At 58.9% G+C, this 27,093-nt stretch overlaps 2 protein-coding genes across 4 annotated transcripts in view; one reads left to right on the forward strand and one right to left on the reverse strand.

Moving 5' to 3' along the window:
- SLC35B2 (solute carrier family 35 member B2) overlaps positions 1 to 27,093 on the reverse strand; it is a 126,980-nt gene that overhangs the window by 43,618 nt on the left and 56,269 nt on the right. The gene's annotated exons all lie outside the window — the stretch shown is intronic.
- On the forward strand, positions 615 to 26,719 carry TMEM63B (transmembrane protein 63B). Of its 3 annotated transcripts, XM_084283850.1 has the most exons (24): positions 615 to 763; positions 12,240 to 12,438; positions 12,694 to 12,773; positions 13,431 to 13,469; positions 16,082 to 16,172; positions 16,394 to 16,431; positions 17,044 to 17,186; positions 17,359 to 17,410; positions 17,700 to 17,808; positions 18,342 to 18,412; positions 19,031 to 19,111; positions 19,264 to 19,387; positions 19,505 to 19,638; positions 19,778 to 19,915; positions 20,158 to 20,311; positions 20,626 to 20,732; positions 21,265 to 21,351; positions 22,662 to 22,727; positions 22,875 to 23,037; positions 23,165 to 23,270; positions 23,384 to 23,551; positions 23,649 to 23,764; positions 24,028 to 24,108; positions 24,509 to 26,719. In XM_084283850.1, exons 2-24 carry the CDS (start codon positions 12,262 to 12,264, stop codon positions 24,671 to 24,673), a joined length of 2,490 nt encoding a protein of 829 aa, XP_084139976.1. In that variant the 5' UTR covers positions 615 to 763; positions 12,240 to 12,261; the 3' UTR covers positions 24,674 to 26,719. The 3 variants fall into 3 exon arrangements, with proteins under 3 accessions (XP_084139976.1, XP_084139975.1, XP_084139974.1); XM_084283849.1 differs by lacking the exon at positions 13,431 to 13,469 and having other exon boundaries at positions 615 to 863; XM_084283848.1 differs by lacking the exon at positions 13,431 to 13,469.

Here is a 27,093-nt window from a genome sequence, read left to right on the forward strand (position 1 = left end):
GCACTTGGGGCTCTTACTGCTCCAGCAGCCGAGCACCTTAATCCATTATACACGTTCACAGCCTAAAATAGCAGGGGATTAGTGCTATTGTACCAGCAGGATATTAAGCTGTGGAGAGGACACAGGGCAGCAGGGGTGGTGGGGCTGGGACCTAAAGGCAAGGGGGCACCCCAAAGGCACCCAGCACCCACAAGCAGCGCTCTGCTGCCCGTGGGGCTGGCGGTGCAGCCCAGCCCTGCCTCGCTGGTGCATTTCGGAGCGCTGTGCGGGCTGGGCAGCCCCGTCACGCCGCCTCCCTCCCCAAATTCCCCCACAGGCACATTTCGGGGGCGGGCAGCCCGCACTTCCCGAGTCCCCGCCACACACCGTCAGGGCGCAGGAATCCCACCCCACCGCCCCGAAACCCCCGGGGAGGCTCGGGGGGGGACGAGGCCGAGCTCGCTGCCCCCTCCCAGGGCACAAAACCCCTTCACAGGGCACGAACCCCCCCCCCCCTCAGCGCGGAGCCCCCTCAGCGCGCACCCCACTCCCTGCCCCACCTCCCTCCCTACCTCGCTTCGGAGGCCTCCGCTTCGCAGCGCAGCTGCGCATGCGCGCCGCCGCCCCCTCGGCCCTCCCCTGGCCGAGCGGAGCCGAAGATTGCCGAGCGGAGCCGAAGCCGCCCCCTCCCCTCCCCTCCCCGCCCGTCCCGGTGCCGGTCCCGATCCCGGTCCCGGTCCCGGCGGCCGGGGGGAGCCCGGAGCCCGTCCGCGCCTGGCACCGGGTGAGCGCTGCGGGGCGGGGGGCGCCGGCTGCCATCTTGGGGCGGGTGTGCAGGGCTCGGGCAGCGCCGTGAGCCCCTCGGGTCCCCGGTGCAGGTCCCGGTAAGCCCGGGGGTCGCGGGGGTGCCGTGGTTTTGGGGCGGGGGGCGCTCGGCGAGGCTCCGCTCCGTGCCCTGCTGGCACGGTGGCCCCGGTTGGGGTGGGAAAGGGGGGGGGGAAAATATCCGGGATTGGGGCTGGGAAATGCGGATTTCTCGGCTGGGAAATGCCGGCTGCGGGGTCCGGGGGCTTCCCGCTGCGGGCTCGCCTTTTGGGGTGAAAATGCACCCAAAAGGTAAAACCCCAAATCCCGTTTTCCCAAGAACCGGCAGCCCCCAGCGCCGGTGCAGGGGTTGTACCCTGTGCACACCCTCGCCATCATGCCCCATCCTCATCCTCACCCCCTGATCCCTATGGGAAGCGTTTGGGGTCCGTGCTGCCCGCTATGGGGTGCCGGATCGGGGTCTGTTGCGGACCCGATGGGGGATTTGGGATATAAAGGGTCTGCTGGTGGAGGCAGGGCGGATGGGGCTTGCTGGGCCCGATCTTCCCCCGTAGGGTTTTTTTTTTTTTTTTTGTTTTGTTTTTTTTTGGTGCAGAGAGGGAACGTGACGGTGGGGATGTTTGGGAAACGGAGCCGCCTCCGGGAGCCGTCTCCTATCCTTTAGCAGCGCTGCTGAGGCCTCTTCCTAATCCACCCGCCGCTGCCCCGAGAGGGGGAACAAAGCGGAGAAGGAGGGGAGCAGCCCCCGGTGTGGGCACCCCTATACACGAAGCTGAGGCTCCCCAGCAGCACCTGGCTTGGGGTGGCTCTGCGATGCCCACCCTGCGCCGGCCGCATCTCCATCCCCATGGCAACGGGGCAGAAAGGGCCCTTTTCCCGTGGCACTCGGTGCCCACCGACAGGGAGAGGGATGCAGAGACCCCACAGGGAGCAGGGCAGGGGTGCTGCCGCCCCGACCGGCCCCACTGCTGGTGCAGGAGCGTCCCCCGGGATGCTGCGTGACTCAGAGGAAGGCTCGCCTTTGTCTGCGCTCCTGCTCCTCCTCCTCCCAGCTCCCCGGGCTCCTGTCGGGGCTGGGCAGGCAGGAAGCAAAACGCTTTGCTGCCAGCGTGCTCCCCGCTTTCACCCCAGGTCAGTGTGACAGCTACAGCCGCTGGAAATGGGAGAAACGGGAGTTGTCTCTTTTTTTTTTTCCTCCTTTCCCGCATTTTGCAGGCGGGATTTACCTACCCTGAGCCACCCAGAGAGGGCTGGGACACACAGGAGCTGCCCTGAGCATGTCCTGCTCCGGGGCTCCTCCGCCTGCAGCTCTCACGGAGGCTGCGTGCCGCAGGGTAGCAGCAAAAAGGGGGCTCAGGGGATAGGCCTGGTGGCTCTTCTAGCAAGATATTAATCAGAAAACAACAAAGGGAGGATAAAAACAAACGTGTGCGTACGTGTACGCACCCTGCGAGAGAAGGAGGGCGAGATCCGTGACGCCAGTGCCAAGCTTGTGGAGCCGAGGCTCGCAGCGTGAAGCGGCTTTTCTCCGGGGCTGCAGGCCCGTGCTTGGCACTGCCCCCTCGCTTCGTGTTCCTCCGGCGTGGAGCTGGGTGTCTGCCCTCTGCTCCAGATACCGATCGGCCGCGGCGAGCCCCGGCCTCTCTGGCTACGCCTGAGATGCTGGATGCTTTCCTCCGGGCTTCTCCGCGGCGTTTGCTCCCCTTGCTGGGTTGTTCCAGCCAGCTGGGTGTGCTTGCGATGGCTCAGCAGCACCAGAAAGGCTCCCACGAGCTCTGACACCATCCTCGGGGGATGCTCCTGCTGAAGCCCTTGCGGATCTCTGCTGCGGGGTGGCAGCCAGCGGGGCTCTGCCCTGCCCTCGGTGCTTCCCCTAATTAAATTGGGGCCGTCAGTAGGCTCTGCCTCGGGTCCCTTCGAAGCCAGGGAATGAGACAATCTTGGCATTATCTGTTACTTAGAGGAAACCCAGATGGCAGCAGGCCTCGTCTGCTGCTTGGAATAGTCGTCAGCAGCTGGTGTCTTGTGTCCGATGTCCCAGCAGAGCCTGGTAGCGACACAGCCTGGGGGTGGTCTCTGCAGCTGGCTTGACAACACCTAGGCTCTTCAACCAAAAATCCAGCCCCTGGGGGTGGCAGAGAAGACCTTACCAGGGTTGGATCCCTGTGTGTATCAGCTGGGTTCCCTTTGTGTGAAAGCGTTGTGCTCTGGAGGCTCCCGGGTGATGCTGGCAGGGCTGCCGCCTCCCCCAGGGTGACAGGCTGCGAGCCGGTGGTTTGGGTTTGCTGGGCTCTTCTCCACACTTGAGGCACCGAGCTGGGAACAAATGACTGCGTGCCTCCCGAGCTGCGGTAACTGCCCAGGGGCTCGCTATTACTCACGGGGAGGAGAAGGCGGCGTGAGTGGCAGCGTTATAAATCTGCGAGGAAGGAGCTGGAGTTGTGGCAGACACTAAAACGGCGTGGTGGACGCAGGGAGGCATCGGCTGGGAGGAAAAGGAGAACAAGGGAAAGGTGGCGGTGAGGAGGAACCGTCTTCACCTGGCGGGGAAGGTCGGGGTGATGAGCGACGTAGAGGAGTTAATTGTGAAAAGCGAATCCAAGCACAGGTTGGAACAGGTGATGGCTGTTGAGGTAAATTAGAGATGGGGTCAAGGGGACAAAGCCTTATGAAATCCACCTGAGAGTACTTTAGAATAGGCTAAAGCAACTTCTGCATGGTGAGCAGCCCCTTCAGAAAACATCTAGTGGAAGGAGATCCCAAGAGGATCCACAAGTCACGCTAAAAAGGAGGTCTGATGTTCCTCTCCGACAGGAGACCCTGGCTGGGGTTTCTGAGCAGGGTGGGTTGGTGCTTTGCTGTGGGGTGGGAAAATGCGAGGCAGGCCTCGTGCCAGGCTGTGTGCGCTCAGAGTGTCACCTCTAAGGGATGGGAAGTAATCACTGCTGTCCCCGTCACGGGTGAGGTGTTGCTGAAGGACTAGGCTCGGATGTAGAGGGAACGCTTTGGAGGATGTCCACAAAGCAGAGAGCATCCAGGAAAGCGACAGAAATTATTAAGGCTTTTAGAAATGACATGGGAGGAAGGATGGGAAGAAGTAGGGCTGGGTTAGCCTGAGGAAGAAATGATGGAAGAGGGAGCTTCTTGGTCCTGAAGCATGCACAGCAGCATGTTGCTGGAAGTCCACAGGGCAGGAATTTACCTGGAACAAGGGAAATCGCCTCTAATGGTGGCAACGCTGTTGGCTGGGGTGATGGAGCAGAAGAGGTGGGTTTTTGACAGTGGAATGTTTTGTATTGTGCTTTGTTTTGTTTGTTTTATTACCAATTTGGCAAAAAGTCAAGTTATAGCTTGCATGGCCGAGTTATAGCCCGTATGGTTACGGACGAGCTGTAGCTGGCTCTGCCTCAAAGCGCAGCATCCCTCCAGATCACCCGTGGAGGCCCGTTCCAGGCCGGCAGCGGTACGTGCCGTGTTAGCTACCTGGCGAGGAAGCAGCCAGTAGCCATGGGAATATGACTTGGCTTCTGTAGGAGGTGCTGGGGAGACGGGTACGAAAATACTCCATCTAAATCCAGTGTCGGCGCTCGGAAAGGGATGTTGAGAAATTGAGGAGAATGCAGGAGGGTTGCAGAAGGATCCGAGGGCTGGGGAGGGAGCTTTCTGGCGAGAAACGGGAAGAGATCGATCTGTTTATCTAATCAAGGGAAAGATCGAGGTGGGACTCGGTTATCCTGCATGAGGATAACAAGCATGCCTTGTGAGGAGGCACCTCCAAAAAAGCAAGCACCATCCTGACCTCATCTAACGCAGGGTGATGCCCAGGCTCTCCGACACTCTCCACATGTGTGCCTCTGCAGTTTGTCCCTCTCCTTGTCCCAGCCCATCATCCATCCGACTCCTCAGGTGATTTATGGCATCCCTTTCCCCTGTGGCCCTTGGCTGCTTGGCTGGACGAATACCCACCGCCTGCTTCAGGGCCAATAATGCCCAAAAGCAAAAATCCCCCTACCAGCCCGTGGTCCGGGGCTTTGTCACCTGTAGCTGCTGTTTTATTTAGGGTCACTGGGCCGGTTTCCAGCCCGTGAGGCGATGTTTTTGTCTGAGCCTGCCGAGCAAACCTCGAGAGGGAGGTTGGGTGAGGTGCTGCGGCAGATGGCTTGCTAAAATCTCGCTCCATCCGCGACTTCCCTTTCACCCACTAACGCTGTAATGCTGTTAAAAATAAAGATGAGCCAGTTTGCCTGACAGGATGTCTCCCCTGTAAATCCCCACCGCCTAGCGCTGGCGGCACCTCACTCTAATGCATATCTCCGTGTTCCCTTATCCTTTGTGGTAAAGGGAGCTTCAGAGCTGGCAGATAGCTGCCGACTATCGTGGCAAGTCAGGGAAATGCTTTGAAGCCTGTTAAGGGGGAAGAATAGGCAATCTAAGAGGTGGTACGGGCAGGACAGGACCGTGTGTTGTGGCTGAATGGGACCAGGAACACCCAGCCTAGTCCTGAAAAGCTGCTGGAGTGCTGGGAGCCGGCCCAGCCCACAGCAAGCGTGCCCGCCTGCTTTTTCCTTGGCACCCCACCCTCCCCTGGGGCTGTTTTCGGCTTGCCCGATCATCCCTATCAGCCTCTAATTGCCTCCCAGCCTTTCTGAGCATCCCTGAGCTCGTCCCTCCCTAGATGCCATCTCGCCTTGCTGGTTGCAGAGCCCTTCTTTCCCAACACCACCTCCTTTCCTTGCCGAGCTGGCTCTGGAGGCCCCGAGCAGAGCTTTGGGGCAACTCCCTCTCCTCCTACCCAGCACCGGGACCTTGTAAGTCCTGCTCTGTCTCCCCACGTAGAGGTGCATGCATGCTAATGCCCTGTTTTGCCTGCAGGAGCCTTACGCGAGGTGGATTTCCGAGTCAGGGAGGGTTTGGGATCCGTAGGACAAAGTGTTCTTTCTCGCTGTTTGGAAAGAAAAAAATCCTCATGTCTGTGAGGAAGGGCTCTGTGGGTGAGAGATGCTTCTGGGCTCAGAGCAGGGCGCTTAACTCCTCTGCCTGGCAAACTCATGTCAGTGCTTCGAGAGCAGGGAACGTACCCAGCCCTGTAGAGCCTGAGCATTGATCTTTGATGGAATTGAACCAGCAGTGGCAAAATTCATAGTGCACAGCACTGCTCGCCTGAATGTGCGGGCAGGGAGATGTCTCTGACATCTCCCTGGCTCCCTCAGCCAGTGGGGGCAGATTGAAGCTTGTGCTTTTGCAGTTCCTCCTGTAAGCAGCTGGAGAACCATCCAAAAACACCCTCGGTTTTAATCCCGTGGGCTGTGCAACCCTCGAGCAGGGACAGGACAGGTGTAACTCGCCCAGAAGGGTAAGTCCAACAGCACGGTGTGTTTCTGCCTCTGGTCCTGTGGTCCTGTTGTTAACACGGCGTGCTCCAGGCTATAACTGGACACACATCAAGCCGCGGCTGAGGCTTTCTGGTAAAGCCACTGGGACCGCCCTCCCCGTGCCCCTCAGGAGGGGTGGAAGCTCAGAAATCGATCCGAGCCTCTTAATCGTCCTCTCCAGTCCATTTGGAGCTGGTAAGTGCGACGGCAACGAGGATGGCTCCAGGAAATGAGAAAGGGGAGAGGAGCCAGGAGGTCCATTACCCTCCTGGTGGGTTTGAAGGCAGGAAAGCGATGGCCTTCTCCAAGGAGGAGAGGAAAAGGCGAGGTTCTAAAAATGAGCCTGGCGTGGAGAGGCGGCTGGGCTCAGCCAGGAGGGAGGGATGGAAAAAATGTGGTGGTGGCTTTAGGAGGAGCCAGGAGCTGGCACCGGTTGTTCTGCCTGGATGGGCTTCAAGGCTGTGCCACCATATGGGCGTTCGGATCAGCAGCAGCACTGCGGGGCCTGTTCCTCGCTGCCGGGTGGGGGTATGCCTCGGGCAGCAGAGAAACTACAGAATTGAAGGAGGCCTCTGGTAGTTGTTGTCAGATGTCCTTGCTGCCTACAGCCCCTGAAACCCCATTCCCCTCTCCGTGGGGGTGGCAGCAGCATCGTGGTCCCTCTGCAGGACACAGGCACTGCCCGAGTCCCCCGTCACAGCCCCATAGCAGCCAGCAGCCCTCCATCGAGCTGCTGGGAGAAGGTCTTGTGTGGTGGATCTAATCAACAGGACGATCTACCCAGAGCCTTGGGGTCTGATATTAAAAATATATATACTGAGGGTGCCCTCAAGTATGATCCCATTGGTGAGGTGATCAGCCCTAGGTCACCCTCCCGCTGTCTCCTGATCCTCCCCATGACAGGAGGGGGGATCCAGAGCACTCGTGCTCCCTTGACTCATCTCATTTCCACCCAGAGAGCGCTCGGTGTTGGTAAACAGCGTGTTATAAATAGGCAGCCGGTGCTATATCGGGAGCTTTGCCTGCTGTCGAGCGCAGGCGTCGCAGGGCCTGGGCCTGGCTGCTGTGGGCAGGGCTGGGCAGCTGCCTGAGCACCAGCTCTGCTCCACCTGGCCCCGAAAAAGGTGTCCCCAGGCTCCCAGCCTTTGATGGGGATGCCAGTCGAGTGGCATCAGAGCAGGGCAGGCTGCCAGGGGGGAAATTCCAGCCTTGCTGCTTGCTTATGGGGCCGTGGCACGATTAACCCCACGGGCCTGGCGTGCAAACAAACGGGCAGCTTGGCAGCGGCCGGCCGGCCTCGTGGGGAAGGGTAGAGGAGGTGCTGCCCTCCTGCCTCTTTGGACTTTTCCACAGCCTGGTTTAAGGCAGGTAAAGCTGCCTGGTGCTCTGCTGGAGGGTCGGGCTGGCCCCTCGGAGCCATGAGGGCACCTCGGAAGAGCCAGGCTGGAGGCCACCTGCTCACACGCAGACTGGTGTGTGAGGTGAGACAGTGGTGCTGCAACTTCTTTGTGGATAAAATGTCCTTTAAACGGTTCCTGCCTTATCTCCAGCAAGTGGCACGGGTCTTCCTGCACGGGGATCTGGAAAGGGCCCACTGGGCTGCCTCTTGTCCCTCACACGGTAACGGAGCGCGCCGCTGCGCTTCGTGGCTGGAGAGCGCCTGCCCCAGCAAGAGGTTTTGGGGGTGGTTTTCTTCCTTTTCTGTTGTTTATTTTTCCCAGAATACCCCATAGAAAAAAAAAAAAAAATAAAGCCCTGTGACAGCAACAGAGATGCAAAGGCCGTGTTTGTTGTGTGTGGCAGCGTTTGCCAAGAGGCTGATAAGCCCTGACATGAACGCTGATGGTGCGTAGTGAGGCTGGCAGCGAGGTTCAAGGGTGTCCTGGGGTGCAGAAATGGGGCAGCTACCAGGATGTCTGAGCGTTTGTTGGTTTAAATGGAGTAAACTGCATTTCATCAGGACAATTGGTGCTTCTCGACCTGCTGTGTTTATTTAAAACCAAGGAGAGCTTGCTGGAAGGCAACAGGAAATGCGAGGATAAGCCTGGGAGAGGGGATGATGCTTTAGGTCCTGGTGTGGCTGAAAGACAGCTCTGTGAGCTCTCAGGGTATCAATGCTAAGGCAGTGTGTGGCAGTTGTCCCTGTAGTGTACCACAGGAGCCTATTTCTCACCATCAGAGACAAATTCGGGTTGAGCTACTTGATCTTCGCTGCCTCTACTGTGAGATCTCAACTGGGGCTGGGCTGATAACCAGTACGCGTAGCCTGGGGTCAGCGAATGGTCCTGGAAAACAGCTGGTGCTTGAAGCAGAGCACGGTGCTCCAGTCCGCCCCATTTTAGACAAACACTTTAATTTAGCTGTGTGTTTAAGCTGTGATCACTTCAGCGAGAGCGTCTCGAGGTAAGTGTGTGCTTAGCAGCTTTCCTGAGCAGGGGCGATTTCTCTTGTGTGAGGGATCCGTGAAGAAATATCTCACCAAGCATTAGCCCATGCAGGCTGCCAAGGCTAGATTCGTGTTGGGCGAAATTCTAAACAGCAACCTCATCTGGGTTATTAATTAGTAATTAAACTCTGACTGCCATTATCCATTAATTGTTCCTGCACTCCTGCGATGTGTTTGGGAAGGCCAGGCTCTGGAGGGATCGTTTGCTGCTCTGTCCTGTTGCATTAGGGGCCTCAGCTGCAGCTCCAACAGGTGACTTGTCACTTCGTGTAGCCGTCCTGTCGTGGTGTGTTGTCCTGATCCAGAAACCAGAGATGGAACAGCACTTTCCAGTGTGTGATCCAGCAGTCATCAGCCTCCCTCAGGTCAAGGCAGGATTTCGGTGGTCTTGGTACGTGCGAGCAGGGGCTGTGGGCAAGAGGAGCCCGTGTTACCCCCTGCAAGCCTTGGATGGACTTTCTTAGGTTTGGTATTTGCCCTCGTGGAGCTGTGCTCCGTGTAAACAGTGACTCGAAGTGGCTTTGCCCGATTAAAGTGCCATTTCTCTGTTTACCCGAGCGTTAAGATAGGGCTCTGGATGACACAAGGCTTGCGCTGCTGCGCCTCGCCTAAAATTCAGAGCCCTCCTTCAAGCCTAAGCAACCACTTTTTATCTCCCACACCTCTCTCTGCGGCTCTGGGAGCCGGGCTGCTTGCCTTCGAGTGCCACTTCTGTGTCCCTGCTCTTGGCCGGGTGCCGTCAGCTCCGTGCCCAGCGCCTGACCGGCACTTTGTTCCCTGCGTTCCCAGCCTGGGCCCGGCTCCTCTTGCCAAGCCCAGAGGGTGGAGAGAGGCCGGTGAAAAGAGCAGCCCGCTCAGCATCTCTCACGTGCTGCTGGCTGGCTGCGGGCCCAGCCTCCCCAGCCTGCCGTGTGTGCGTGGCTCCCGGCTACAGACCCCTGCCCGGCAGCCTGAGATCAACCCGAAAACTCCAAAGGAGGTGTTGAGCCCTCGTGGTGCTCAGCAGGTGCGCAGAGATTTCCCTGTCTGTGGTTCAGGTCCCTCTGGCAGCGGCAGAGCAAGCATCCTGCAGAAGAGGGACCGGGCCATCTTCCAGCACTGACACACAGAGAGGGGCCCGGCCGTCTATCCGGAGCTATGCGGATAAGGGCTCGGGGACAGGGTGAGTCTCAAGGCTGTTTTTGGGGTCCACCTCGCTCTGCTGTGACCTTTGCTGCTTGCTCAGCTCGCAGCAGGAGCTCAGGCTGGGTCTCCTAGCCCTGCCTCGTGGACCGTGCAACTTCCCTGCTTTCCCTGTTGAGCGCAGAAGCTGCTGAGACTGGGTGCGTGTGGGGAACGATGTGTCGTAAAACCTCAAGGATTTCCCAGTGTCTCGGCGCCCCGGGTTGGACGTTCTCATGGCCAAGGTCACCTTGCTGCGTGTGGCCGTACCGGGTGCTGTGTCAGCGCTGAGCTGCGTGCCGGTTCCTGGATGTCCTTCTCTAACCCTCCTGCCTTGCTGGCCGCCTCCAGCCCTCTCTCTGGGAGGGCCCTTTGCTGATGCTGGCTGTTGTTGAGGAACAATTCCTCCTCTTGCTTTGGCTGCTCAACCCCTTATCAGCGTGCAGCCGCGAGGAGAGCCCGGCTCCGCGTGCCGCAGGGCTGCGATTACCTTGCCCTTTGTTGCCTGCCCGCGCCGGAGGCCCTTTGGAGACCAGCCCTGGCGGGCGAGCACCGTGCAGCGAGGAGGAGGTGAGGCCATCCCCCTGCAACCTCTGGGAGCTGCAGCATGCATAAGGAGCACGGAAAAGGGCTGATGCAGCAGCACGCCCTGCCAGCCCCTGGGGAGGCAGCGGAGATGCTCCTCGCCGTCACCGCGCGGTGGCTTGCATCGTGAAAGGTGTCCTCGGTGGTGAAGTGCTGCGGGTAAGGGCTCGCGATGGTGCCCAGGGGACAAAATCCCTGTGTGGCTGAGCTCAGTGCTGCAAGGAGGTCGGTACCTGCCACGCAGGAGGAAAGAGGCAATGTGACCTTGAGAGGCTAGCTCAGAAACCTGGTTGTAGGAAAGAGATCCTGCACTTCAGGAAGGAGAGCTGGGTGTGGGTGGGAATAGCCAGCCTGGGGAGGCTGGCAGGGGACAGACACAGGGCAGGAGGGAAGGCAGATGTGTTAATTATCCCCCAGGGAGAGGATTAAGATCAGAGATAAACAGGAAGCTCCAAGACGAGGTGAGCTTACTGATAAACAAAGGGAAGGGGGGTGAGAGGTGCGGAGCTTCTGCTAAAAACGTGCACCTGTGCTTCACTGATGAGATGGCTTAAATTGAGGAGGAATGTGAAAATTCAGAGAGACCACCAGGGTTGAGCGCTGTGAAGGAGCAGTGGTGTTTGTGCAGCAAAGATCCCCTATAAGGATTCATTTCCCCACAGAGGAACGAAGCAGCCCGTGTGCTGCGGGGATCCAGAAAGCAGAAGGTGTTTTTGGGGGGTTTACACACACAAGCCCAGCACCAAGGAGTGAGAAGGCAGCGTGGAGGGTTTTGCAGGAAGCAGGAGCCTCAAGACCTGCATCCCTTTAGGATCAGCCTCCAGCAGGAGCTGGGTCTGACCTGGAGGGATGTGCCAGGAGGGCACTGCTGGAGGGCTGGGAGGAAAGAGATGCTCCTGGCTGGGGTGTAAGCCACAGCTTTTCTGCTAGGAAGGATCTCCTCCAGTCCTTCTTCTTGGCTTTAGGGGGAAAAAAAAATACTTCTGTGGGACCTGTTTCTGTAAAATGTGGCCTGCATTATCCACAGGCTCGTGAAATTTGTCGTGAATGCCCAATGGTTGGGATAAATGATGGTTACGGTAGCGTCGTGGGCAATGTGCGTGCACGAGCCGTGTTCCTGCTAGAAAGGAGACTGAGAATGGGGCTATAAAACAGGCGGGAACGAGGTAAATGGTTCGGCCTCTGCAGAGGAGAATCATCCTTCCCCGGCCTGTTGCGAGTCTTCTCTGCATGAATAGCTAACACTGCACCGGCGTGCCTGATCCAAAAGGTGTGTGGTGGGGTACCCAACGCACGAGGGGTTGGGTAAGAGGTGCTGAGAGCATCAGAGCGCTGTCCTGGGAGGCAAGGTCATCTCCCGCATCCATGCCGTGCCGTGCGCTCCTGGCGGTGTTGCTGTAGGGTTGGGAGAGGGGGGTGATGCCCTCACGGGGCTGCTGAGGTGTTACCAGCCTCTGATGGGGGCCCTGGGAGTGTGGGGCTGAGGCCCGCGGCGAGCCGAGCGCGGTGATTCAGCCTCGTAAAGCTTGGTGGCACGCAGCCAGGCGGAGGAAATGGTGGGATCATGATGCAGCAACCCTCCCGCAGCCGTTCGCTGCCATCAGCCAGCCGTGACTGAACGCCCACCCCACCCTGTTGGTGGCTAAATGCCCTCCCTGGCAGGGGGAAGGTGCGGGGAGGCAGCACCTTTTGGGAGAAGGAGTAGTCGGTGAGGACGAGGTGCACCGAAAAGCCGTGGGAGCTGGGGAGCAGGCGAAGGGAGGCTCTGGGATCGTGCACAGTGGGACCAGCTCCTGGCCCCCAGCCCTAACGGGGCCGTGCTGTGACCCAGCAGGCAGGCACCTAACCCGCCCTGTCTCTCCCTCCCCCAGGGAAGACGATGAAGCTGTAGAGATGCTTCCCTACGTGATCGCCACCCTGGGCTCAGCCGGGGGCACCTGCAAGGCCGCCTCCTGCAGCAACAGCACCAAGGATTACTGCTACAGCGCCCGCATCCGCAGCACCGTGCTGCAGGGGCTGCCCTTCGGCGGCGTGCCCACCGTCCTCGCCCTCGACTTTATGTGCTTCCTCGTAAGTCTGCCTCCTCCTCCTCCTCCTCCTCCTCCTCCTGCTGCTGCTGCTGCTTTGGCACCTTCTCCCCCAGGTTAATCAGGGAGGGAGGGCCGTGGCCGGGTGGTGAGAGCTGCGGGGTCCCAAATTCCCCAGGATGTCATGAGTAGCTCTGTCCCCTCCTAACCCCGTTCCTGCACTTCTGCAGGCGGAGGGCAAAGAGGTAACGTTCAGGGCGATGCTTGGCCTCACGGCTCTCCCTCTGCTCTCCTCCAGGCACTGCTGTTTGTCTTCTCAATTTTGCGGAAGGTTGCTTGGGACTACGGGCGCCTGGCCCTGGTGACTGATGCTGACAGGTAAGCCTGGGCGCAGATACGGAGCTCATCCCACACAGCTCTTCCTCCCCAAGGGGAAAGGGGTGGGCCACCAGGCGTTTTTGGCAGGGTGAAAAGTGAACGAGCTGCAGCTCATCCCTCCCGTGCTCTGTGGCCTGTGCTGACCCTGGGAGCACGACACACCTGGACAGGGCTGTGGGGAGCTCTCTGTGGGGCCAGAGCAGGGATGGCAGAGGGAACGTGTCCAGCAACCCTCTCGTTTTGCTTCTGGAGGCAGTGTGTGTAGCTAGTTTGTCAGGAAGCAGGCAGAGGAGCTGTAGGGCCTGTGTATCTGCTCCTGTGCAAGTGGGGGTTTAGCTTGCAGGTGCTAAAACATCACTCCTGGAGCTCATCCTCCCTGCCCAAGGTGTGTTTGGGCGACTGAGCCTTCTGGCAAAACTCAGGGCCCCTTGGAGACGGTGATTTTGTGTTGGAGGCTGATGCTTGGGGCTCCTGTTGGGAGCACACCTTGCTAACCAAGCTCTGGAGGGAAGATCTTCTCTGGCCTCACCCCCAGCAGGTTTTTCTCCTCCTCAGGACGGCGTGGAGCCCTGCTGGGCGCACAGTGCCCTGCGACGGAGGGGCCCCAGCGCCCGCTCCCCTGTTGTAACCTCTCCTTTTCTGTTTCTGTGCCCCCAGGCGCCGACGCTGGCAGACGGAGCGAGAGGAGCGGGAATAGTATGTTGTTTTTTCAGGGTCTTGTTTCTCCTCTCTCTCTCCCTGTCTCTCTCTTTCTCTTCTTTTCGCAGTTTTCTCTCTTGCTTCTGAACTAATCTGAGTGGCTGGGAGCTCAGGGCTTGGATTTGTGTCTCTCAGGGGATTCACACTTTGCTCTTCCCCTCCCCTTTGTGTCAGCCACCTCCCGCAGCTGGGCACTCCCTGGTTTTCCCCTCTTAAATGCTCCCTGCATGCAGCAGCGCCAGGAAGCTGCCGGTGGAGGCAGAGGGTGCTGTGTCATGCACCCTGCTGTACCTGCCAGTGTCCTGCTGTGTGGTGGGAATAAACGTAGCTGTGATGGAGGAGCTGGAAATGAACCTGTGGCATCCTGGGGTCGCCCAGGCAGAGGGCAGCCTCCTTTACCTCGTGCTGGTGAGCCACGAGGGCTGCTCTCAGGAGCACCGAGGTGCGTGGGGAGGATCTGGCAGGCCCTCACACAGCTTTTCTCTTGCCTTCACCCCTGCGAGGCTGCCAGGACCAAAGGAAGTGCTGGCTCTTGTCCCTTCGCACCCACCCCTTCCTGCCTCAGTGCTGCTCAGAGCATCCTCCAGCACCTCGGCCTGGCATTTCCAGACCTTTCCTCCCTGCTCTTCCCTCTTTCTTGCTGCTTTTTTTTTTATCTAAGTAAGGACTGTTCTTGCTGACGTGCTGAGTGCTACACGCTGCAGAGGAGCCAGCCAGCAGCACAGAGCCCGAGATGGTCACGCCACTGCCGTGTTTTTGTGACTGTTCTTTGCTCCAGAAGGAGCAGAGTAATTGGAGTTGTGGAAGCAAAGGTGCTGGTAGCCGTGGTGAATAGCACGGAGGGGATGCCTTGCTCACGCTTGAATGCTTCACTAGTGGTTGGCCCTGCTTCAGGTAGGCTGGCAGCTCTACCAAGGGGGAGTCAGGTAGAGGTAGCAGAGCTCTGAGGCTCAGGATGTGGCCTTGCAGGAGGGTTTGGTCACCTCTGTTATCCTCCTGAGCGCTTGCCTCTCTCCAGGGGTCCTCTTGTTCCTCTTCCCGTTGCTCCCCTGAGCTTGCTGGGGCTCTGCTGTCACCCAGGCCTAGTGCAACCCACCCGCCCCTCGCCCGCCTTGTTAGTGCTTCGCTTTAAAAAGCCTCCAGCTGGATGCAGGTCCCCCTGGAGCCCCATCTTCAGCTCCCCATCCTTGGCAAGGCCGGCACCCACCATCTTCACGGCGCTGCCAGTTGTCCTGGTCATGGTCTCTGCGTCCCCTGGAACGGAGCTGAGTTAATCTTATCACGAGAGAGTCTTGTCACGAGGTGGTCTTATCATGAGAGCCATGGCTCTCTTCACAGCTATGCTCTCTAGTGTTTCCCTGCCCTGCCCAATGCTTTTCCAGCACCAAGGAGCCAGAAGCACACCGTGCCCAGCGTGCCGGGGTCTCCTCAGGGCTGCAGGCAGCAGAAATTCACCCTCTCCCCGTGCCCAGCTGCAGGGTCTTGGGGATTTCAAAGGGCTGAGGGTCCCAGGGCTTGGTTGAAGCTTGAGCTGTCCCTGCAGCAGAGCCAGGTGCCGGGCCGTGCAGTTGCAGGGCTGTGTCTAATCTGTTCTCCTGTAGACCCGTGACCTTCAGCTAATCTCCTTTCCCCTCTGGGCGTTGCTTCCAGCTAGGGGCTCAGCAGGTGCTGCTCTGCCCTGCGGGGAGGCCACGTGTCCCATCCTCTTCCCTTCTGCAGGGTCACAAGTGTCTTTGCTTGTTTTTCTCCCCCTAGTGTCGCCTCCTTGTCTCTAGCACTCATCTCTCACCTGTTTCTCCTCTAGGTTCTCATCCATCTGCTCCTTCTTGAGCCTGTACTGGTTACACAGAGACTGTTTTCATCTTTTTTTTTCCCCTTTACTTCTAGCCTTCAGATCAGCCATCTCCCTTCTTGCACCTCCAAGGGCCCAGCCTGATGTTGTCACCTTACCAGTGCTATTTAATTTAGGTCTCTGGGCCGTTTTCCTGTCTCCTTTGCCAGCCTACCCTCCACTTTCATTCATACCGGGGGCTGTTACCTGCCTTGGTTGCTGCAGGTTCTTCATCGAGGTCCCTGCCTGTGTGTGGAGCGCAGCGGTTTGGGACAGTCCCCTCTCCTGCCCTTCAGCCCCATGCTCCTAGCTGCTTCCCTGCTCCCTCTCTGGGTCTGCTGCCTGCAGAGGTCCCCAGATGAAGCCGAGGAGCAGCTGGGCTGAGCCTGGCTCTTTTTTCCTCTTGAAGCCTGTCCCCTCTTGTGGCACCCTCTCCTTCACGTCTCCTCCTCCCTCTCTGAACCCTGCACTAAGCAGACACGATCTCCCCCACCGTGGCAGCTGCCCCCAGCCCCTCCTGGCAGGGGCTGGTGCACGATGAGGGAGCAGCACCCACAGCTGAGCCCGGGGAGGCTGCCAGAGCCCGGTGCCACCCGAGGAGGGGTCTCTGCTTACTGCTCCCCTCCGCTCTTCGAGGCTGTCCTCTCTCCTCCGTCTCACCTGGGGCAAACTGACCCGAATTAACCGCTGGCCTTCCGGGTGCTCTCGGTTCCCGGCCCGGCTGCCTCCTCTCACCCTCACTTTCTGCCTCCTCTCTCCCCCAAATTTGTCATTGCAGCGTCGCCTCCGCCCTGCACTCCGACAACCACGACCGCTACGAGCGCCTCACCTCCGTCTCCAGCTCCGTCGACTTCGACCAGAGGGACAACGTGAGTAGTGGCAGGAGGCAAAAGCAGTGGCTGAAATACCTGTGTGATGAATTTGCTGGGCATCCCCGGGCTGTGGAGAGCTTTTGTGCTCTCCGGGGGGGGGGGGGGGTGCCGGCTTTCCTGGGAGGCCAAGCTGCTTGGTGGGGGGCAGCCACGTGGCAGAGTCCAGGGAGAAGGGAGCGCGGAGTGATGTGAGCCCCTCCTGTCTTCTCTCTGCACAGGGCTTCTGCTCCTGGCTGACGGCCATCTTCAGGATAAAGTAAGTGCCCCGGGACCTGCCTGCGGGTGGGGAACCACGGGGGGAAAAAGCAGAGGCAGCACACAGGCTGGGACACAAACGGAGGAGAAATCCCAGCCCAGGTCACCTCTGCCTCGATCCCATCTGAGAAATAAGCTGCTGCTCTCCCTGAGGCTCCTGCTGGGGGCACTGCTGTCCAAGGAAGGCCCACGGCAGCGAAAGGTGGACTGGAGGGTACAGAGAGACACATGCTGATGCTCAGGGGTGCTTTCCTAAGCATTTTGAGGTTTCAGAGCTCTGTGGGGCCGCATCAGCAAGGGGACAGATGGGACCCACCATAAGGATGGGCATCAGGTGTGGCTCTCAGGGGCTCAGCTGCCCTGCAGAGGGCAGCAGCGTGGGGAGCAGAGCTGCAGCAAGATTTGCACAGGCAGGCTTCTGCCTGCGCTGGTGCATGGCCAGGTGCTGGAGTGCCTCCCCAGGGCATGGCTGCAGCTGTAGGGCTTGATCCAGGGGTGTTGTGTGGGTTACAGGGGTGGTTTGTGGGTTCACAGCCGTCACCCAGTGCTTTCCTGCCTGCCCTCAGGTCGCTGGAGGAGGTTTCTTCACTGTCTTCCTTTCTCTCCCTGGCAGGGATGACGAGATCCGGGACAAGTGCGGGGGCGACGCGGTGCACTACCTGTCCTTCCAGAGGCACATCATCGGGCTGCTGGTGGCCGTGGGCGTGCTCTCCGTGGGCATCGTGCTACCCGTCAACTTCTCAGGGGACCTGCTAGGTGAGGGCAGGGAGCCCTGGTCCTGCCAGGGAGGAGCAGAGAGAAACCCTGGGTCCTGTCCCGCTTTGGGCTTGGGGGGTGCGTAGGGTTTGTCCTGGGCGGCTTGGGTTTTGGGGTGCTTTGCCCCAGCCCCGTGGTGTAACCGAGCATGCCTGTCTGCCTTTCTCCCCAGAAAACAACGCTTACAGCTTTGGGAGGACGACGATCGCTAACCTGAACTCCGGGTAGGTGTGGGCAGGGGTGGGGTGGGTAACTGGGGCCCTCAGGGTGCGTTTTCTGGATGCCCACGTGCTGCAGAGCCTTGCCTCCTCGAAGGCTGTGTTTCTGCCTTTCCTGTGAGGCTGCTGTCCCTGCTCCTACGTCCAGACCGAGCTCCTGGAGGCTGTTGGCAGGGCCTGTGGATGATGCCCTGCCAGGAACGCTCCTCCTGGCCCCAGAGACTTTGAGGGGAGGTCCCTGAGGGCCGCGGTGGCAACCTCACGCTGGCTTTAAGCACGGTCTCTCTCGTGCCAGGAATAACCTGCTGTGGCTGCACACGTCCTTCGCCTTCCTGTACCTGCTGCTGACGGTGTACAGCATGCGCCGGCACACCTCCAAGATGCGCTACAAGGAGGATGACTTGGTGAGCAGGGCTGGGAGCTCGCCCAGGCTTCCTGGGCCTCCTGTCAAGTTGGGCAGCCTGGGAGAGGGTGCCAGGCACCCCCACTTCCCGCAGCAATTTGGGGCTGGCGTGTTCTGCCTGGCCAAGGGCGGATCTCCTCCAGAGCAGCAGTCCTGATGCCGTGCGGGGGAAATGAGAGAGGCCTGAGCTGGGTGGGCATGTGGCGTGCCCTATGTCTTCCTCAGGAGTTGCTCCAGCTGCTGTGTGGGTTTGGGGCTCTTCTCCAGTTGTTTTTGCCTTGTTTCATACTATAACATCCCTGTTTCTGTTGAAGCGGCTGCAGTGTGAGCCCCCACCCCATCAACCTGCAGCACGTCAGGGTATGAAATGCCAACAGCTAGCAGCAGCACAGGAGGTGGGGAGCAAAGGTTCTGCAAGCCTGGGGGCTGCCTTCTCCGACTGCTAGCTCAGGCCAGGGCCTTGGGGTTTTCTTTTTTTTCCTGCAGTCTGGTCTGTCATGCCACCCATACCGATCTGCACTCTCTTCCCTCTAGGTGAAGCGAACTCTCTTCATCAATGGGATTTCAAAATATGCCGAGCCAGAAAAGATCAAGAAGCATTTTGAGTGAGTCTGACTGTGTTCCTAATTAAAGGCTGCTCTGTAAAAAAAAAAAAAATATATATATATATATTTTAGTGGAGCGGTGCTAGTGTTACCTGAAATAGCAATAATACCTCGGGATGAGGAGGGGGAAGCAGTCTGAATCAGTGAGCACTTTCATTTTGGGCATCTTGCTGCGATTTTTCTGTGCAAATTTTTATCCCAATATGCAGCATTTTGGGACGTGCCCAGCTCTATCTTGCAGAGCCGTAGGGGGTCAGCATGGTAAGTAGTGAGACAGGGCACGTGATGAGAAGGGCTCAGCTTCAGAGCTGTGAGAAGCAGGCAGGAGGCGCTCCAGCACTAGCTGTGGGATGCTTTGCTGCTGCCTCTGCATTGATCATGCTCTTTGTAGAAAACTGCGTTCTCTTTTTTAACTGAATCCCTAAAAAAGAAAAGTTTCCCTTCCGTTGCCCTACACGTTGCTCCCAAAAGAGGGAGCAGAGCCTGCTGCTCTCCTGCTGTCCAGCAAGCTTTTGATGATGCTCTGCCGGCGGCAGGAGGAAGGCCTGAAGGTGTGGGCTTTGTTTTGAGGTGCAGCTCTGATGCAGTGTGTGAGGGGCTGGTTTTCTCTGTCTGCAGGGAGGCCTATGCCAACTGCACCGTGCTGGAGGCGCGTCCCTGCTACGATGTGGCCCGGCTGATGTTCCTTGATGCGGAGAGGTAAGCAGCCCCTGGTTTGGGGGAGAGGGCAGGGCTGGGGGGAGGGTGCACAGGAGGTGGGGAGCGGGTTCTTCCCAACTGTTTCTCCTTCAAATCCTGTGCCGTGAAAGCTGTTTTGAGTACCTTTTTTCTTTTCCACTCTCCCGCTTCAGAAAGAAGGCTGAGCGCGGGCGAATCTATTTCACCAACCTGCAGGGCAAGGAGAACACCCCATCTATGATCAACCCTAAGCCCTGCGGCCACCTGTGCTGCTGTGTCATCAGGGGCTGTGAGGAGGTATGTGGAGAGCTGGAGATGTTGGGCAGAAGGGTTAACGTGAGCATTGGGTCCTTGTACTGCCCACACTGGCTGGCGTCCCCAGGTCTCTGCTCTAACCTCTGTCCTTGTGGCCAGGTGGAGGCAATCGAGTACTACACGAAGCTGGAGGAGAAACTCAAAGACGACTACAAGCGGGAGAAGGAGAAAGTGAACGAGAAGCCTTTGGGGATGGCCTTCGTCACCTTCCACAATGAGACCATCACAGCCATGTGAGTCTTGCAAGGGGTTCTGCCGGGAAGGTGGTGTCCCACAGCTCTTCCTTGCAATCAGATCCCAGCCGCAGGGCGTTCACCTCAACGTGTCCCTGCTAGCCTTGTGTGTCACCATCTCCACTGTTCTCTTCTCCAGAATCCTCAAAGACTTCAACGCTTGCAAGTGCCAGGGCTGTGCGTGCCGCGGGGAGCCCAAGGCCTCTTCCTGCAGCGAGTCCCTTCACGTTTCCAACTGGACTGTCAGCTATGCCCCTGACCCGCAGAACATCTACTGGTGAGCAGCTGTGGGGTTCTTCGGGTCCCCAGTGATGGGAAAGGGGTGCACCCTCACACTCTGATAGCTAAAGGAGTTGTTCTTGCCTGGCTGAGCCAGAGTTGGGCCCTGACTCAGAAGGGGAAAGCTTGGGATCGTGCCCCAGGCCCTGCTGATGCAGGCTGGGCTGTGCCGTGAACGTGTGTGAGGCTCGGCTCGGTGTGGCTGTTCCTGATGCCCTCTTCCCCCCTCACCCCACCCAGGGAACACCTCTCCATCCGGGGCTTCATCTGGTGGATCCGCTGCCTGGTGATCAACGTGGTCCTCTTCATCCTCCTCTTCTTCCTCACCACCCCTGCGATCATCATCACCACGATGGACAAGTTCAACGTCACCAAGCCTGTGGAGTACCTCAACGTAAGGCCTTCGGAGAAGGGCACGGGATGGGGAGCACTGAACCCACCACCCTGAGGCACAGCAGCCCCTGCAGGGGAAGGGGCAGTGAGATTGTCAGCGTGCCTCAGGTCCCTTCAGCCTTGAGAACAAGAGGGATGTCCCCCGGGAAGGGGCCAGCACCCTGCCATGTGTTCCCAGCCTCCAGAAGGAGTGCTAAGCCTGGCCAGGGTGCGGTGGCAGCTGGGGACTCTGCATCAGCAAAGGCAGCTCCCGTGACGGGCACGAGAGCTGCCACATCACGTGTAACGCGTGGTCTCTTCTCTTCCTCGTTGCAGAACCCCATCATCACGCAGTTCTTCCCCACGCTGCTGCTGTGGTGCTTCTCAGCTCTGCTGCCCACCATCGTGTATTACTCGGCCTTCTTCGAAGCGCACTGGACCAGGTAAGAGCAGCCAGTGCCTGGCATCTTGATGCTCCCCGCTGAGGGAAAGCTGCTGACTGGTTCCTCTCGCTTCAATTCCCGTCGTCCACCCCCAGCGTGGTGTCTTGTGGCACCTCTTGGTCACCTTGGGGTCTGCTGCTCTTCTGCCAGCCCTTAGCTGGGTGTTGCACAGTATTGGGGTTATTTGAGCGGAGCTTGATGTACGTTTGCAAGAGGAAGGCTGGGAGGAGTTGGGGCCAAAGGTAATGAGAAATGCAGGTAGTAAGGGAAGGCGTGGCTGAGGTGAGCGTGCAGGTGTGGTGTGCCTGTACCCGTGTGTAGGACATAGCTTTTCCAAGGGATACCTTGGAGGGAAAGGGGCATATTCACCATGTGTGAGAACATAAGCTCCTTTCACCTGGCGTCTCTGGCAGCTGCAGATTACTGAAGCTGCTTGTTCCCAGTAACAATTGGGAATTAAAAGTGACATTTAAAAAAAAAAAAAAAGTGACATTAAAAGTGACAATTTTAATGGCCTTCTCTCTGCCCGCAGGTCTGGAGAGAACAGGACCACCATGCACAAGTGTTACACCTTCCTCATCTTCATGGTCTTGCTGCTGCCCTCGCTGGGCCTGAGCAGGTAGGTGTGGAGGGAAGGGCAAGCAAGCAGAGACCTGGAGCGTGGAGAGGGCTGAGATGCACCTCTGGTGGTCCTCCTGCAACGCCTCCTCGCCCTGCTTGCACAAATGTCCCTGTCACCCTTCCCTGGGTGTTCCTAGAAAGGCAACAAACCCTGAGGTGGCTGATGGATGCACATAAAAAGCCTTCTTGAGGCCTGCTGGTGAAGGAGACTCTTCCCACATCTGTTTTACGTGCGCTCACTTTTACACAAAAGTAGCAACTTCCCCCACTTCAGCCAGAACTGAGGACGTCATACTGCTCGGCTGGGTGGTCTTCCCATTTGTAGGCTGCAGAAATGTGAATCCTGCTGGATGCAAGCCCCAAATCCTCCTGCAGGGGTTATAGAAATATCCTGTGACAGGGGGGCTTCAGCTGCCAGGAATCAGCATGGGCTCAGCACTGACTGGGGGCAAAGCAGAGCAGCTGTGTGACAGAAGAGAGGAAAACTGGGAGGTGGAAGCACGATGGGGGGGATCTGCTGTGACAGGGAGTTCTTTATGCATTGCGGGGTGGGGGATCTACATCCCATAAATTCAGGGTACAGCCCCTCGGTGGCTAAATTGGGTGGTTTTTGAGAATAGAGGAGCCCTCCAACAGAGAGGACACACAGAAAAATCGCCATTCATTGCAGGGGGTGACTACCGTAAAGTTTCCCCGTCAGGTTTAAAATGCCCTGCTGCTTTTAACCTTGTGCCCTAGGCAGGTAAACATTCTCCCAGGATTTGCGTTTTGGCTGTGTCCCAGCAAACAGGTCATGCTCCTTTCTGAGGACAAAATCAGTCCCGCTGCTGCGTGGGGATCTCTGTGCTCCGCTGAAATCCTGGCCCTAGAGGTGCCAGAGGATTGTACAGTTCTATATCAAAAAAATATAGAATGAGGGGGAATGAGATTTGTGGTTTTTTTTTTTTTCTTTCTTATTTCTGTGCCTGAGGTTACCGTGTACCTGAGTGGTTTCTCCTGTGGTCAGTAACCTAGTGTTTAACCAAAACAACCTCTGCCAGGAGCAGAGAGGGAAATACTGATGGGATTAGGGTGACGGGAGAACACGTGTGAGAATGGGAAGTCTTGCATCCCTTTTTGCATCCTGTAACTGGTTTTCCCAGTGTCTGATTTACATAAATGCCAATGACATATCCCAAGAGGGAACAATAAGGCCTGTGGTCAGAGCTCTGGGCCTTTTTAGAGCAGTTTCCATACATTTGCATGTCTATGTCCGTATGCCGCTGCTTCCGACTGTTTCTCTTCTCTTCCCACCCCCTTCCCCCACAGCTTGGATGTGTTCTTCCGCTGGCTCTTCGACAAAAAATTCCTGGCTGAAGCCACAGTGCGATTTGAGTAAGTGGGGCAGGGAAGAAAGCCCCTTCTTTGCAGCGGGGATGGGGGGGGGGGGGGAGGTTCCTGGCAGCCTCCAGAGGCGGCACCCAGGACCGGGGTGCGTGGCGGGGCAGGGGAGCATCTCCTGCAGCCTGCTGTGCTCCCCAGGTGCGTGTTCCTGCCCGATAACGGGGCTTTCTTCGTCAACTACGTCATCGCCTCCGCCTTCATCGGCAACGCCATGGACCTGCTGCGCATCCCCGGCCTGCTGATGTACATGATCCGCCTCTGCCTGGCCCGCTCGGCCGCCGAGCGGAGGAACGTCAAGCGGGTGAGTGGTGGGGCTGGGGGTGTTTCGGGGTCTCCCCCTGAAGGCACTGTGCCGGGGGCCGTGCGCCCTGGGGCTCGCCAAGGGCTGGGGGTCGACCCCACAGATGAGTCTCTGCTCTCTCCGGCAGCACCAGGCCTACGAGTTCCAGTTTGGGGCTGCGTACGCCTGGATGATGTGCGTCTTCACCGTGGTCATGACCTACAGCATCACCTGCCCCATCATCGTCCCCTTTGGTAAGCGACACCCCTCTGCCTCCCCGCTTTGGGGTGAGATATTTCCCACTGCCCCAAGGCGCTGGGAAAGAGGCAGCTTCCCTCCTGCCACCTCTCCCCTCTCTCTCCCTCAGGGCTCATGTACATGCTGCTGAAGCACCTGGTGGACCGGTACAACCTGTACTATGCCTACCTGCCTGCCAAGCTGGACAAGAAGATCCATTCCGGGGCCGTGAACCAAGTGGTGGCTGCCCCCATCCTCTGCCTCTTCTGGCTCCTCTTCTTCTCCACCGTGCGCACGGGTGAGCGCTGGGCTGGGAGGCGTCCAGCCGGGCTGCAGGTGGCCTCCCCCTGTCCGTCGGGCTCTGGCAACCTAACGTTGGCTTTTATTTGCCTCAGGGTTCCTGGCCCCTACTTCCATGTTCACCTTTGTGGTCCTCGTGATCACCATCGTGATCTGCCTGTGTCACGTCTGCTTCGGGCACTTCAAATACCTCAGCGCTCACAATTACAAGGTGAGCTGGGCTGCTGCCTGGGGGCCCTTCCCCTGGGAGTGCAGCCGAGCAGTGAAATGGGCTTGGGGGCAAATTGGGATGTCCCAGCCTGTTCCCTGGCAGGGCGTCTCTTCACCAGCTCCGTGGCGAAGGTTCCCAAGGAACCTTTACCGCGTGTGTGCTGCTCCCATACCTGTGCAGAGGTCAAGGGCAGCCTTGCTGGAGTGTGGCTCCTACAAATGCGTCTCCTCGACTTTCTCTTGGTCTCACCTTTCCCTCTCCAGATCGAACACACAGAGGTGGACACCATAGAAAGCAGGCAGAACGGGAGACCTGCCACTAATCTGCCGGCTCCCAAATCCACTGTGAGTTCCTGTCCCCACCTCCCTGCCCTGGCGCGCTGCTCTCCTGGGTTTAGGAAAGGGGGAGGCAACATCTGGAGACCTTTTCTCCTTGCTTCTCGCCTTCCTGAGGCAGCACCCACAATCTCCCAACAGGAGTGGGAGGCAGGTGTCGCTCACCTGAGCTGGGTGATGAGTTGTAACCCCCCATGCTCACATACCTGCCCCTTTCCTTCTGCTGCCTGGGTGCTGCGTGTGTGTTTTCTGCCTCCCTCTCGGCTGGGGCAGTGAATCCAACTGCTCGGTCTCCTCGTTCAGCATCTTGGGGCTCCTTAATGCTCAACCTCCTCCTTGCACTGTGCGAGGAGGTCTCACAGCTGCCTGTGCTCACCGTGTTTCTGCTCTCCCCCCCTTGCCCCAGCAGAAGTACATCGCCCAAGTGCTGCAGGACTCCTCCCCGGAGGGTGAAGCGACCGAGTCGGAGGAGCAGGGGTCGCAGGACGAGGAGCTCATCACCGCCGATGGCATGAACGACACGGATTTCCAGTCGTGTGAGGACAGCCTGATAGAGAACGAGATCCGCCAGTAGGGACTGCGGAGGGAGGGCAGGAGGGAGGAGGGGATGGAGGCCCAGGAGCGGGGCAGGCTGCGCCCACCCAGACCGGCCGAGAGAAACCCAAGGGAGCGCGGAGATGGGGAGGGGGCCACCCGCAGCCCTCGCCCACCCCTGGGGCCACCACCTTCAGCGAGGGCAGGGGCCCTGGCCCTGGCTCTCCGCTTCCCTGCCTCCACCTCCCCGCCGCTCTGCGGGCTTGCTCTTCATTAGCTACCTTCGTTAACACGTACCCGGACCGCAGACCCCCCAGGGGCTGGGGAGGAAGGGACCATGACCCTGCCGGCACCCCAGGAGAGAGAAGGGAGGCTGGGTGCTTTGGGGAGGGCTCTGGGGACAAGAGGCACCGCTGAGGCCTCGTTGGCTGCCCCTTCTGTCCCCCGTCCTCCTGGTGAGAAACAGAAACACTAATAATTTATTAGATTTGCAGGAAGGTGACAAACGAAGCTTTAATTGATGTCTTGGAAGCCCCCCGTAGGAAGATGGGGTAGCTTTGTTCCACCTGCACGTGCAGTGCTGCCTTCCCTCCTCCCCGTGCCCGCGTGTCCCTGTGGGGTGACGTGCTATAGGTGCTGGGGAGGGGGTGATGGAGAAGTCCCCCAGTGGGCAGGTGACAGCCTCACCCTGCTGGGGGACTGCTGGGGGAGCAGCACGGGGGCAACCCCTTGCAGGGTGAGGGGTGCCCAGGGTGCTTCTCGCAGGCAGGAGAAGGCGCAGGCAGCCTCTCCCCTAAATCGTGCCCCCTGCTCCCCGAGGGCACAGCTTGGGGACTGCAGCATCGTTTTAAGTGGCATTTTTTTGCACATTTTTCCTCCCCTTTCGAGCGAAAAGTAACTTGACTTCTGTGGCAGACCGTGGATCCCTTTTCTGCCCTGTGTCTGCACCGCAGGGTCAGGTGCGGGAGGGCTGTTTTGGGGGTCTCCTGGGTGCTATGGAGAGGGGAGAAAAGGGTTTAGGCTACAGCTCTTTGGCCCTGTGCAGCCCTGGGCTGCTTCACCTGCCTGGGGCTGTTCCTTGCCTGCTTCTGCCCCTTGTGTCCCCTCTCTGGTGATAGCTGTGTCCTGGGGACAAGAAGGATGGGAGAGGGGCCCTGGGTGGCTGCGGAGGTGGACAGGGGCAGGAGAGGTGGCCTGGAGCCCCTGGCACCCATGTGGAGGTTCTTGCGAGGAGGTCTCTGGTCAGCACCCATTGCCCTCGATTGCTTTCCCCTCCTCCCCTTGTGTAAAATGTAAAGGAAAATAATAAATCTCCCTGCTACTGAGCTATATTTATTTCCCTCAGCCCCTGCCACCATCCTGTTTGGTGCTCATCGCTGACACTGCCCCTTCCCTCTGCCCAGCGCCTGCGGGGCCCGCTCCTGCTCTTCTGGCTCGCTGGAGCTGTGCCCTGCAGGCCCTGACGGGGCCGGGGGACAGGGGTTTTACCTTTTTCAATCACCAACTCTGGCCCTGGAGCTCAAAGCACTTTACGGACCCGAACAAGAGGAGCGTCAGCCCTCCCCGGCCCCGCTGCGGGGACAGGCCCTCACCACCCCCGGCTTATCTCCCCTCATCCCCTGTTAGAAGAGGGGATCCTGAGACACGGGGCTGCTCCGGGGAGGGTAGAGCTGACGTCCCTGTGCACCTCTCTATAGGATCCCCAGGCCCAGAGGGAAAGGGGGCGTGGAGGGGATGAAATGTGGGTCCTGGAGGTGTGGAGAGGGCAGGCCGGGGCTGGAGCACGTGCTGGTGTGGAGAAGCGTGGTGTTTGAAGCCAGCCCTTCCAGGGGTGGGCACGTGAGATGGGAGCTCCCTGCCGGGTCCCAGGCTGGGGCAAGGAGGATGTTGATCCTATATCCGTGTCCGTGCCCCCGCCTGCTGCCCGTGCCCCCCACCCTGCCCGGGGTGCCCCAGTCTCTGTGCCTGCAGCCCTGGGGCGCTGCCCGCGGAGACCTGCGTTGGGATTGGCACTGTCTGTGTAGAGATGTGTATAATACCCTGTATATATTTGTGTACAAAAGAAAAGAAACAAAAAAAAAAAGGAGCTATTGTTCTCGTGGTCTTCCTTTGCGCAGCGGGGGGGAGCTGGCAGCGAGGGGAGGCTGCAGCAGGGCTGGGAGCATGCGTGCTGCACGGGACCGGGGCCTGGTGGGCTCCTATTGCGTCTGCAAACCCTCCACAGGGCCTGTGGGCCCTCATGGTGTGTCCTGCAAGGCTCCATGTCCATCCTAATGCTAAATGTGGATGGGGGGCTGCATCTGGTGGGGTCGGGGCGGGTGTAGCAGCTATCACCCCAGCAGCAGGGTGCGTGGCGCTCAGTAGGGCGCCCAACGCGCGCCCCCGGCTCTCTCCCCACTTGGGGACAAAAAACCTGGCTTCCCGCAGGGAAGGATTAGGGGAGGCACCACAAAGCCGCTT

Source organism: Netta rufina (genome assembly GCF_964035555.1).
Source record: "Netta rufina genome assembly, chromosome: 3".
Lineage (NCBI taxonomy): Eukaryota > Metazoa > Chordata > Aves > Anseriformes > Anatidae > Netta > Netta rufina.